The sequence below is a fragment of the Oryx dammah genome, unplaced genomic scaffold, assembly GCF_014754425.2.
Source record: "Oryx dammah isolate SB20612 unplaced genomic scaffold, SCBI_Odam_1.1 HiC_scaffold_10, whole genome shotgun sequence".
Lineage (NCBI taxonomy): Eukaryota > Metazoa > Chordata > Mammalia > Artiodactyla > Bovidae > Oryx > Oryx dammah.
In genome coordinates this window covers 36557845-36571662 of record NW_024070194.1, presented here as the reverse complement: position 1 = coordinate 36571662, position 13818 = coordinate 36557845, and the positions used below count along the sequence as shown (strand labels likewise).

General features: G+C 39.3%; 1 protein-coding gene across 16 annotated transcripts in view; it reads right to left on the bottom strand.

Annotated features, from left to right (window-relative positions):
- The window catches only part of ZMYND11 (zinc finger MYND-type containing 11), a 73994-nt gene that overhangs the window by 46701 nt on the left and 13475 nt on the right, over positions 1–13818 (bottom strand). For 15 of the 16 annotated variants that reach the window (XM_040247936.1, XM_040247939.1, XM_040247931.1 and 12 more), the window contains exon 2: positions 12501–12635. In XM_040247936.1, coding sequence (XP_040103870.1) covers positions 12501–12616 — 116 coding nt within the window. In that variant the 5' untranslated portion in view covers positions 12617–12635. Of the gene's footprint in view, positions 1–12500; positions 12637–13818 lie in introns of those variants that run through there. The other variant, XM_040247947.1, reaches the window with a different exon arrangement.

Sequence of the window (13818 nt, the reverse complement as noted above, 5' to 3'; positions counted from 1 at the left end):
TGGGCTATAAAGAAAGCTGAGCACTGAAGAATTGATGCTTTTGAACTATGGTGCTGGAGAAGACTCTTGAGAGTCCCTTGGACTGCAAGGAGATCAAACCAGTCAATTCTAAAGGAAATCAGCCCTGAATGTTCATTGGAAGGACTGATGCTGAAACTCCAATACTTTGGCCACCTGATGGGAAGAACTGACTCTTTGGAAAAGACCATGATGCTGGAAAAGATTGAAGGTGGGAGGAGAAGGGGATGACAGAGGATGAGATGGTTGGATGGCATCACCAACTCAATGGACATGAGTTTGAGTAAGCTCCAGGAGTTTGTGATTGACAGGGAAGCCTGGTGTGCTGCAGTCCACGGGGTCACAAAGAGTCGGATACAACTGAGTGATTGAACTGAACTGAACTGGTAGGCAGGGCCTTGCTCAGTAAAGCTTTAATCCAATTATCTGCTGATAGGTGGTGTTGCACTCCCTTCTGGGTAGTTTTTTGGTCTGAGGCAACCCAGCCCTACAGGCTGCATGGTCAAGTTAGGAGTGTTTATGCCAAAGGGGACCTTCCCAGACAGCTGCTGCCAGTTCCCCAGTCCTGGAGTCAGCCCCTGCAGACCCACACCTCCACAGGAGACCCTCCAACACTAGCAGTTTTGGTTCAGTTTCCTGTAGATTCTCTGCTCCTTTCCTCATGAGTCTTGGTGCACATAGGTCTTTTTTGTGCCCTCCAAGTCTGGAGTCTCTGTTACCCCCAGTCCTGTGGAAGTCTTGTCATCACATCCTGCTGGGCTTCAAGGTCAGATACCCTGTGGATTCCCAGTCCCTTTGTCAGGTGCCCAGGCTGGGAAGCATCCAGGTTCCAGCGTCCTCCTGGTGACGGTTGTTCAATAGCTAGTTGTGATTTTGGTGCTCTAGCAGGAGGAGATGAGTGCACGTCCTTCTACTCTACCACCCTGAACCAGAAGTCTAATCTGGCACAGCACAGAACATAACAGATCCTCCAGAGCCCAGGAATACAGGCCAATCTAAGCGGGAAGCAGCAGGAGGTAATGCAGATGACAAAGGTCAGGTACTGATACCCTGCACAAGGGCTGGGAAAGCAGGGGCAACAGAAGACTTTCAATTGTGGAACATTTGATAAGATGGTGTTTTTGAAAAACATCTCTGACACCAGTGATGGAAAGAAGAAACAGACCAGCAAGACCAGGAGGAGGCCAGAAACCCAATTAGGAACCAGCTGCCACTGCACAGGCAGGAAATTACACAGGTTAAAAACCAGGCCAGGTAAAGAAGACAGACATTTTACAGGACCATTCAATCTACCCAATCTAGGGTACTCCAAACACATTTCTCATCCCCTCTAGCCACAGGATAAAAATCTCAATAGAGGTCTTCCTAGTTTGGCCTTTTGGGCTTTTCACTCCCTAAGACTCTACAGTCCCTCTGTTTCGACTCCCCTCTCTGCCTCACCAAGTCCCACTCAACTTGCAAGGCTCAATTAATCCCATATCCTCCTAAGGCCTTCCTGATTCTCAGTGACCCAGCACTACCTCCTCCCCCTTCAATTAAGTCCTATCATTGTTGTTCAGTCCCTAAGTCATGTCCAACTCCTTTTTGACCCCATGGACTACAACAGGCCAGGCTCCCCTGCCCTTAACTATATCCTGGAGTTTGCTCAGAATTCATGTCCTCTGAGTCAATGATGCTATCTAACCATCTCATCCTCTGCCATCCCCTTCTCCTTTTGCCTTCAATCTCTCCCAGGAAAGGCCTGTCATACTATTAATTAAACATTCCACTCACATGGGGCAGAGGTACATTCTGTCTAGGATACCTTTTCCATTATTTGGTACTACTCTTTTATTATTTTTTAATTGGAGGCTAATTACTTCATAATATTGAGGTGGTTTTGCCATACATTTACATGAATCAGCCACAAGTATACATGTGTCCCCCCATCCCAACCCCCCCACCTCCCTCTCCATATTCTTTTACTCTTTAATGGTACTTTTCTGTGCCTGGCCTGTATGATTCCATCATAGAACCACAGAGAAACACGAAACATATGAAAGCACGTGGACGACAATCCCAGGCAAAGTGCGTGCCCCAGGAATGTGGCACGCTGGGCAAGACTCACTGTGGGACTGTGGCCATGGCTCTTCAGAACCAGCAACTCTTCTGTAAGGCTGTTATATAAAGTAACAATGGTAACAGTGGTAAACTGTACCTGTCAACCTGCTACCATAAGACGGTATGTAAGAAAGAGTAAATCAACACAGATTGAAATGAGAATGTAGTTATGAGAATGAAGAATTCTTGGGAGTACATATACAACATAACATTAACTGTTAAGTTTTTTAAAATTAACTTTATCGTAACTTCAGCAATGGCCACTTTCCTATCCTACAATAAATCTACTGAGGGAATAGAAATTGACAGGGATAAGACAAATAGTTTCTAGAAATCATGGGTTTCATAAAACTGAACTATAGTAAATAAATAAATAATTAATGGGTACCTAGTTGCAACTTCAAAGGCAACCTACACGTGAAGAAGACTTACAGTCTGGATTTATGTCTGTCTGTAGTGACAAGAAGAACTCCAGGAGAACTCAAATTTCAATGCCAAACATGTCACAAGAGGTCAGAGGTCACATTTCCTAACTGGGGTTTGATCCTAAAGTAAGCAGTACATGTAAGTAATTGATGCCCTAGTCTGAAACATTAACTTGAATGGGACTAAGTCAACCAATCCAGTGTCAGTCTAATAAGCATGCTAGTCACAAACGTGGTCACCTCTAGAAACACAAAATCAAAGTTGTTCAAGACAGAAAGGAAATGAGATTTCAACTTCTTTTTCCAAGACAACAAAAAATAATTTGATCTCTCCCAATGATACCAATAATGTTAGCCAATAATACTGGCAGAGACTATAATAAAACCCATACTTCTTTCAAAAATATGTCTTTATCTTATAGCTATTACTTAGAATACTTATGAAAGTCTAATGTTGTATTATAATCATCCAAATTAGATATGAATAATTTGGATTAAAGAGGAAAAAAATGACATGTAACATTTTTATTGGATATTAAAATATAGGAGACATTTTAAAAAATAACAAAGCAATGATTATGAATAATATTGGAAATCTTAGGGATTCAAAGTTTAAATTTCATTTCTGTTACTGGTTTTGGTGTCATATGCTTCTTTATCTCTTCGCTCATTTATTTAAAAACTGTAAAACAAGGGCTAAAAACATCATGATATAGTACAAACATATTTTATAAACAATTGTTTTATATAAGTGCTGCAATCAAATATTTCACAGCTTTAATTTCATGACACCTAGCCAAATTTCATAAAACTGATAAATTCATATGTACTACTTATAATTTAGCATTATAGCTACTCTTGCCTATGCTTATGTTCATCTAAACTGACTCATGTAATTCTTTTTTAAGATAAACAACTCATTTGTTTCCATCTTATGATTAAACATCACAAAACATCTTTCATCTTCTAAAAACATAAAGTGTTTTTATGGAGAGGCCAAAATTTATTTGTGCTTATTTATTTTTCAAGTAAGAACATCCATGGAAGTTTATACCATTATTAAATCATATTTATAAACATGAGCTTTTAAATCAGAGGCACAAGTTAACTATTAAACAATCAAACTTCACCCTATACATGTATTTTGATTTCAGATTTGATTCATTCTGTAAAAATACTTTCCATCCCCAGGACTCCCTGGTGGTTCAGTGGTAAAGAATCTACCTGCTAATGCAAGAGACACGGGTTCAATTCCTCATCCAGGAAGATCCCAATAAGCCTGCGTGCCACAACTACTGAGCCTGCGCTATAGAGCCCAGGAACCATAGGTACTGAAGCCTGTAAGCTCTAGAGTCCATGTTTTACAACAAGAGAAGATACTGCAGCAAGAAGGCCAGGTACCACGAACAGAGAGTAGCCTCTGCTCTCCACAACTACTGAAAAGCCCTCGAAGGAGCAAAGATCCAGTGCAGGCAAAACAAATAAATAAATTTTTTTAAATTAAAACAAACAAAGAAACACAAAAACTTCCATCCCCAAATAACAGAAATTTTCAAAGAAGTTTCTCTTAGTGATATTTTTTAAATACTTGAAATATTCAATAAAGTGAGAAGTGAAAGTAAAAGTCACTCAGTTGTGCCTGACTTTTTGCGACCCCATGGTCTATACAGTGCATGGAATTCTCCGGGCCAGATTACTGGAGTGGGTAGCCCTTCCTTTCTCCAGGGGTTCCTCCCAGCCCAGGGATTGAACCCAGGTCTCCTGCGTTGCAGGTAGATTCTTTACCAGCTGAGCCACAAGGGAGGCCCAAGAATAGTGGAGTGGGTAGCCTATCCCTTCTCCAGCGAATCTTTCCAACCCAGGAATCAAACCAGGGTCTCCTGTATTGCAGGCAGATTCTTTACCAACTGAGCTATCAGGGAAGCCCATAAATCTCAACAGTGGCTCTGTAATTTATAGTACCTTTTCTACTTATCTGAATAGAAAACTAGCAATTAGAAAAAAAGAAAGCAAAAGGTAGTATTAAAAAGACTCAGGACTCTTTCCAAGGGAGGTGTACTGACAACTAACAAAAGGCTACTGCCATGAACCCTGAAGTTAGACATCATCAGATTACAGAGAAGAAACATTTGCAACACAAAAAAAACCTACTTTGTTATAGAAGTTGTTATTAGTCCCTATTTGTTCAATTAACTTTGAGGATCTGAAACTTCTACTCATAAAATTTCTTTTCAAATTTCAACACAAATGTAATATTTTAATGATATTTTGAAGATGATACTTCTGTAGATTCTGTACATTCTAGTGTCATATACAAAAATGAAAAATGCTCCTTGAATCTGCCTCTGCTAGGAGGAATTTTTATTGCTTTCAGCTCTGCTTTAGGACTTCAGAAAATACCCAGTGCCTTTAGCAACTATTTTTCTTTTTAGAAAAATGACGCGATTCTGTGAGCTGGGAAGATGGCAAGAAGGAACACGGTTTTAATGTCTCCCAACCTCCTCAACAAAGTCACAAGAAGCGTTAGCAAAAAACAAGTTGACACCCAACCCTTGGAAAATATAAACAAGTGATGAGAATTCTAATGAATACCAAAGTCCAGTAGCTGAGGACAAGCCTCCAAAAGCTGCAACTGCAGTTGGTACTGACACCTGTGCAGGAGGAGGCAGAGGGACATGACACAGCACTGAGAACAGGAGGATAAAACAGCTAACAAGCAGTCACTGGAGAGCAAAGCGGGCCAAATCGAAAACAGCAGTCCACACTGGACAGGGCTTACACACATCCACTTGCAGGTAACTGATGGTAATTCACGAGCTCATGGTAAAGTTCTTATGGGGCTAGAGCAGAGAAACCTGTGAACACTCACAATTAATCAGCCAAAGCTCCCTTTTAGTACAGAACTCCACAGTGTAGAGAAACTGCTAGCAATAAAAGTATCAAACCCTACTGAAGTCTGGTCATAAAGATCTCCAACCTAAGGACAATGGGCACAAAAGAAATTGTGGTTCTGGCAAAAGGTACAGAAGCAGGAGATCATGGTAAATGTGAGGCATTATTTTTAGCACTTCATAAAAATGACAGAGATGCTTTAGAGCCATACCTCCAAAAACTGTTCGCAACCACCTTCCCTTGACACAAGTTCAGGAAAAGTGATTTCACATGACAGCACTATGGCTAAAGGAGCAGAACATCCCTAAAGTGGAAGCATGTCCAAGACATGTGCCCACAACACAGAGATGAGATTATAACTACTATTTAAGCACATGAAAAGACATTAAGAAAAGTATATAAGATACAGGAAAGATATGTCAGAATTAGAAAACTCAGAAATGATGTAAACATGAGAAGTAAATGAAAAAATTCACTTCAGAAGAAGTCCAAACTAGAAGGCACACAAGAGTCAGTATGCAGCAAAAAATGTCATAAGTATAAGTCATAAAGAAAGAAAATATGAAAAAAAACCCAAAACTATATAGCAGCTTTATTCACAACTGCCCAAACTGAAAATTACAAATATAGAAGACAGGAAAAGAAACCAACAGAGTATAAGAAAAAGCCCCCAAAACAACAAGTAAATAAGATAATAAAAGTCCACCAATGATATATATATACAATTGACCCTTGAACCTATAGGGCTCAGAGCCCACCACAGCCAGTGCAGTCAAAGGTCTGCGTCCCTGTTTATAGTCAGCCCTGTGTGTGTAGCTCTACACCTGGAGTCAGGCAACCCTGAAGCATGCAGCCCTATGGCACATGGGAGAAGCGAACCTGTACAGTCCAATCCATGCTGTTCAAGGATCAGTTGTACAATTTTTAAATTAAAATTTGTAACATTCGAAATACATTTTTAAAGGGACACTGTATACCCAACAAAACCCAGAATGACCAACACCGATACAGTCAAATTACTAGACTTCAAAGATAAAAATTCTTTGTGAATCTAGGCAAAAGGACAGTCACAGCAGAAAGAAAATCAAGTTGTCATTTGATTTGCTGACAACGATGCCTTAAGCCATATATAAGAACTTCAAAGAAAGAAGAAAAAAGCTAAAGATTTTATATCCAGCCAGATTCACTTTCAAGTAAGAAGGCTGCAGACCAACTGTTATTAACATGCAAGAACTCAAAACTCTGACCCCAGGAATTCTTGATTATGAATCTAGTAGATGGTGCTGCCACCACGGAAAACAGTAACAAGCTTCCTCAAAAAATTAAAAACAGAAATTACCATATGATCCAGCAATCCCACTTGAGTACTTATCAGAAGAAAATGAAATCACTATCTTAAGACTTCTGTACCCTCGTGTTCTCAGCAGCATTATTTACAACAACCAAGACATGGGAACAACCTAAGGGTCCATCAAGAGACAAATGGATCAATAAAACATGGTATACATGTACAATGGAATATTATTCAGTCATAAAAAGAAGGCAATTCCATCATTTTGTAACAACATGGATCTATGCCAATTGTATCTCAATAAAACTGCGGAGTGGGGAAGTGAAAAATTTTTCTTTAAAGACTCTACTAGAGAATGAACTTCAGATGTCATGGTAAGCATGAAACAAACACTTGGAGAAGTAAGACTAAATGCCAGCTCTAAGTACAAAGTCTGATATGTAATTGGAACATTCTATGACAGTTTAGAAGCAGTACAATTGTTCAGAGAGGGTAAAACAGCTTGTCTAGTTTCCATGAGATGTGCTGTCAGTTCCAGCACCAGTGACAGTATTCTCAGACAGCTTGGGACATAGCTGGATGGAACAACTGAGTTAACTATATGACATCTAAAATGCACCACCCACAGTGTCCTTAAGAATCATGACTCTTACTGTGTTAGAAAGAAGGGAAAGATTTTAGATAGCTCAGTAAAAACCAGTAGCCATAAATTCAAGGGGAAAACATCAGTATGAATTCATTACAACTATATGTATTTCCTAACTGGTCCACTTAAAGACCTAAATAGAGAGACCAACCTGGTAGCAACAAAGTACACTGAGGGCCAGAAAATGCTCTTCAGACACAATTTCTAACTGCAAGAAACCAGTGTCCCCTGGAGAAGTCAGTGGATCCAGGCTTGGGGCAAGGTGTATCCTAGATGAGCCCGAAAAAATCCTGTCATATCAGAAAGCAGAGAGGAACTTCACAAGACAACATGAAGAGGCTCCAACTGGTCAAAGAAGGGAAGTTAAGCATCAATAGGGATTATAACAGAAACAGGCTGAAATACACCAGAAAGAACTACCTGGTTGCCACTGGAGGATGCTATTTTGAAAACCACTAGTTAAAAGAATCAGTTGTTCCACTCTTTCGATGTGAGCCATACCACATGGTAACCACACCCTACATGGCAGGAAGTTTATGTTCTTACGGAAGTGTTTCAGTTGAAAAAGAAAGATAAACTATTTGATAGATTATCACTATTTCACAATCCTTAATGAATTACTGAATCTAGCCACTGTACAACAGGCTTAGTACTAACCTTGCCAAATGAAATACATTATCACCTATGAAGAAGTCTCACTCTGCTAGGATTCACTACTCAGCTCAGTTCAGTCACTCAGTCATGTCCAACTCTTTGCAACCCCATGGACTGCAGCACGCCAGGCTTCCCTGTCTGTTAACCAACTCCCAGGGCTTGCTCAAACTCATGTCCATCAAGTCAGTGATGCCATCCAACCACCTCATCCTCTGTTACCCCTTCCTCCTGCTTTCAATCTTTCCCAGCATCAGAGTCTTTTCCAATGAATCAGTTCTTTGCATCAAGTGGCCAAAGTATTGGAGCTTCAGCATCAGTCCTTCCGGTGAATATTCAGGGCTCATTTCCTTTAGGATTGACTGGTTGGATCTCCTTGCAGTCCAAGGGACTCTCAGGTCTCCTCCAACACCACAGTTTGAAAGGATCAATTCTTCGCTGCTCAGCTTTCTTTATAGTCCAACTCTCACATCCATACATGACTACTAGAAAAACCACAGCTTTGACTAGAGGGACCTTTGTTGGCAAAGTGATGTGTCTGATTTTTAATATGCTGTCTAGGTTGGTCATAGCTTTTCTTCCAAAGAACAAGCATCTTTTCATTTCATGGCTGCAGTCACCATCTGCAGTGATTTTGGAGCCCCCCAAAATAAAGTCTCTCACTATTTCCATTGTTTCCTTATCTATTTGCCATGAAGTGATGGGACCAGATGCCATGATCTTAGTTTTCTGAATGTTGAGTTTTAAGCCAGCTTTTTCACTCTCCTCTTTCACTTTCATCAAGAGGCTCATCAAGAAAGTGAAGTTCTTCTTCACTTTCTGCCTTAAGGGTGGTGTCATCTGCATATCTGAGGTTATTGATATTTCTCCCAGCAATCTTGATCTCAGCTTGTGCATCACCCAGCCCAGCATTTCGTATGATGTACTCTGCATATAAGTTAAATAAGCAGGGTGACAATATACAGCCTTGATGTACTCCTTTCCTGATTTGGAACTAGTCTGTTGTTCCATGTCAGATTCTGACTGTTGCTTCTTGACCTGCATACAGATTTCTCAGGAGGCAGGTCAGGTGGTCCAGTATTCCTATCTCTTGAAGAATTTTCTAGTTTGTTGTGATTCACACAGTCAAATGCTTTGGCATGGTCAATAAAGCAAAAGTAGATGTTTTTCTGGAACTCTCTTGCTTTTTCGATGATCCAATGGATTGCTGGCAATTTGATCTCTGGTTCCTCTGGCTTTTATGAATCCAGCTTGAACATCTGGAATTTCACAGTTCACGTACTGTCTCAGAGAATTTGGGCATTACTTTGTTAGTGTGTGAGATGAGTACAATTGTGCGGTAGTTTGAATATTCTTTGGCATTGCCTTTCTTTGGGACTGGAATGAAAACTGACCTTTTCCAGTCCTGTGGCCACTACTGAGTTTTCCAAATTTGCTGGCATAATAAGTGCCAGCACTTTCACAGCATCGTCTTTTAGGATTTGAAAGAGCTCAACTGGCATTTCATCACTTCCACTACCGTTGTTCATAGTGATGCTTCCTAAGGCCCACTTGACTTCACATTCCAGGATGTCTGGCTCTAGATGAGTGATCACATCATCTTGGTTATCTGAGTCATGAAGATCTTTTTTGTATAGTTCTTCTGTGTATTCTTGCCACCTCTTTTCAATATCTTCTGCTTTTGTTAGGTTCATACCATTTCTGTCCTTTATTGTGCCCATCTTTACATGAAATGTTCCCTTGGTATGTCTAATTTTCTTGAAAAGATCTCTAGTAGCCTCCATGAGATGCAAAGGATAAGGCACACCACAGAGATGCAATCGCAAAGGCAGACTGTAAGAAGCCACAGAGTAAATGAACCAAGTCCTTAGATAAATAAATTGTGAAGAAGAAACAAAAACAAAAAAAGATGAAAGAGACGGACTTCCCTGGCAGCCCCAGTAAGACTCTGGGCTTCCTCTGCAGCAGTGGCACTTCTATCCTTGGTTGGGGAACTAAAAAGCCCCATTCCACATGCCATGTGAAGTGACCAAAAAATAAACAAAATTGCTATTATTTTTAAAAAGATGAATGAGAAACATAAATTAAAAATATCTTTAAAAAGACATTTCAAATAAAAAAAAGCAGAACTGAAATATTATACAGTGAGAGGTAAACTACAGTGTTTAGGATTGCCAGACTACAAAGTATAAAGACTTTGTATAAAGACTTATAAAGCCCAAAACTTTTAATGTGTGACTGAAACTGTGCAACTTTTATCTTCGGGAGTCGCTCACCAGTCAAATACAGGATGAAACTTAATGACTACATATACATTCTTCATAGTAACTCCACTAAAGCCTTCAGTAGCTTAAGATATTTGATAAAGATGGAAAGACGCTTCTGTGCTCAGACTTAGTTGTAACTGAGTACCTTGATTTAACATTAAAGTTTGAGAAGTATTTACCTACTTAGAAAACAGAATAAGATGATTAGGTTTTAAAGCAAAAGATCTGACTTCCTGTCACGGTCCAATGCCTCTTCCTACCTTACCTTGGCAAGGGTTACAAGCAAGGAAATTAATACTGCTGAGAAGCCATACCACAGGGCTAGGCAGTTATCTAGACAGCTCCTTTCTGGTGCTGACAGGCTCGCAGGGAAATAATTGCATGTGACTAGTGTTATGAAGGTACTAGATGCTATGAATGCATCCCGTACTAAAGAGACATGGCATACTCATACGAGGCAGAAGGAAGACCAGAAACCTCTCAAACACACACCCTCTGATTTTCTGTTTTTTTCATCTTTAGATAAGACTGATACAACAATGACGAACTGACAGATAAATGAATTTATTCTTAGCTATCTTAAGACGTATGGACGAACCTTTGGACATGAAGGAAAATAAACCTTGGCACCCTTAAGGCTGTACTGATAAGGAAAGGAGAAGAGAGAATGTTTATGGACAGTCCATTGTGCATACCGAGAAGACAAGTGCAATGCTGTCAACAGCCTCTGCGAGTCTCACAATTTTACACATATACAATAAGTACACACAACCTGGTCATCCAAAGAGTACTCTGACACACATGTCAGCAACCTTGTCAGACAAACTCTGAACACCTCACCTGGAGATCCCCACAGGTTCCTAGAGAATGTCCCTAGAGCTTTAGAGAAAGATGCCATGGATTAATAAGAAGTAACAGCCTGTAAGTTGAAATAGTTCAGTCAAGATTAAATGAATTTTAAAAATTAAATCCAAAGAACAGTAGCTTATTTCCACCATTCATCTGTAAATTTTGATATAAACAATGTTGGCTTTTTTAAAAATCCCAACCATAGGAAAATACTTTTATATTTCTATACTTAGAGGTTTTTAAAAAATATTTTATTCCAATATCACCAATATTAAAGGTAACTTAATTATTATATACTATTATTTTATTTTTATTTTCCACACTATTTCTTCCCCTTCGAGTCACCTATAGGAGCGAGTTGTACATGGGCAACTTACATCCAAAGAACATGATACAGAGTTAAAGCAACATGCAACACCATCTTTCTTTCTCCTGGCCTTTCCCTCTTAAGTCACCTTTATAAACCTCTTCACTAGAATATGACTAAGTGATAAAAATATAAACATATATTACTTAACTTTGTTGCCTATTAACAAGGACAAAAATAACCACTTATTTAAACGAGCTTTTGTAAATCATGTTTTCCATTTTCATAGTTAGCGTTTAAAGGATGTGTCAGAGAATAAGTATAAAGAAATTCTATCTAAATTATTCTAAAAAATTCAAACATTTTAAAAAGATTAATTTAATTGTATTCCTTTAAAAATACAAAGCAAAACAAAATCAATTTCTATTTGAAGATTCCCTTATAATTAGTACATAACATGTAAACAGAGCATTCATACAGGAGTCGGATTTTTTGCTACTCTGAATCTTGGCCCATCAAGATAAATAGCAATAGAAAATAAAGAACTTCCTTCTTTCAGCTGAAGATATACTATCTGTAACTTAAAAATATAGAATGAAACTGTTGAAAATTCTGGTTAGTGTACTACAAACTAATAAGTTATTTACTGTAGCTATACCACATTATATGGTAGCATATATTATTCACACATTAAAATAAACAATGACCAGAAGACTTTTAGATAGTTTACATAAAAGAAAGTAATGAACCAAATGCCTTTTGATAAAAGACTTAAAGACTGGCTTTCAAGAGTTAAAAAAATTGTGGTAAGTAAAAATGCATTAGCGTACGATGGGAAGCAGTACACATTGGTATTCTATATACCCTCTAAACACAAGGTGCTTGTGCACGTTTCAATATTTCCCTAACAACTTTACAATCCTACAAGGCAAAAAGTGACTAGTACTTTGTAATACATGTTGATTAACATAAGAAATAAACAAATGATTCTTGGACCTTTTCTCCCAAAATTCCACGTAAAATTTGAGAGATCTGTCTGTATAAAACAACTTACTTTGTAATACGGTCAATGTTGGCAATTTGCTTCTGATTCCGTATAATCTCAATGGCTGCCCAAAGATGCTGGATAGCTTTTGTGTCCGCCTGCCGTCTTTTTGTTAAGCGTGCCATGACCTGTTTACTCCTTTAGCTGTAGCAATATATGGAAACATAAGGGAAAAGCACAGATTACCAAATCAATTATCATCAATATAAGTGAGTTAACACTCAGCAACTCACTATATAGTACAGCGAACTTTTTATTTCCTACCATCCACATCACCAATTACTCCATAAAAATTTTCACTTCATTACTTCACAAAGAATGACACTAAAAGACCAATAGTCAAAAAAGTCTGCCCAAGAAGGAGGAGCAGTCATCCTTATACCAATACGCCAAAGAAACACATATATAAAATTTATTATAAAGCAAAAATATTACTACATAAAATTTCATTTTTTGATATTACATTGGGTGTAATTTGACAGATTAATGCAAAATGGAAACTAAATGTCCAAATTATTAGGTACTTCATCATGAAAGAGGCTTCCGTGCTGGCTCAGACGGTAAAGACTCTGCCTGCAATGCAGGAAACCCAGGTTCGATCCCTGGGTTGGGAAGATACCCTGAAGAAGGAAATGCCAATCTAGCCCAGTATTCTTGCCTGGGAAATTACATGGACAGAGGAACCTGGTGGGCTACAGACCATGGGGTCGCAAAGAGTGAATATCTATTTAATATAGACATACTGATAGATGAAAACAACATTCCTTTAAAGAAAAATAAGACCACAAACAGAAAGTACAGAACAGTTGTTTCCGACTGAGGTGTCAAAGGCTAGCAGTTGGTATACCAGTGGATGACATGAAAGGACCCACATTATCAGAAAGGTTCAGGTGCTGGCCATTCATTAAGTTATAAGGAATCAACATTGTTAATTTATTCAGCTTTCTATATTCTGAACAGACTCAGGCAAATGGCCACCGGCTACATCCTGGCAAGACTAGGGGGAAAAAACAGAGTTGCAGCCTCAATGTCTGCTGAGCGATGGTACAATATGAAGAGGCCACACGTCTGAACGCCCCACTGGGCACGGGCACAGACCTGCTGGGCAACGAGATGCCTGAGCCCTAAAGCACACAGGTTACGATGCCGATGCCGAGGCCCAAAGGCGTAAGACAGACGAGCAAAGCTCTGGGGATGACTGAACTCTCCCTGGCCTGATCCTTCACCCCAAGGGGCACTCCTCCTCCGCGCTTCCCTGTGCTCCGGGGAGTCAGCAGAGCCTCACAAACCCCTTTCCCCGCCTCCACCCTTCTTTTCAAGACTAAGT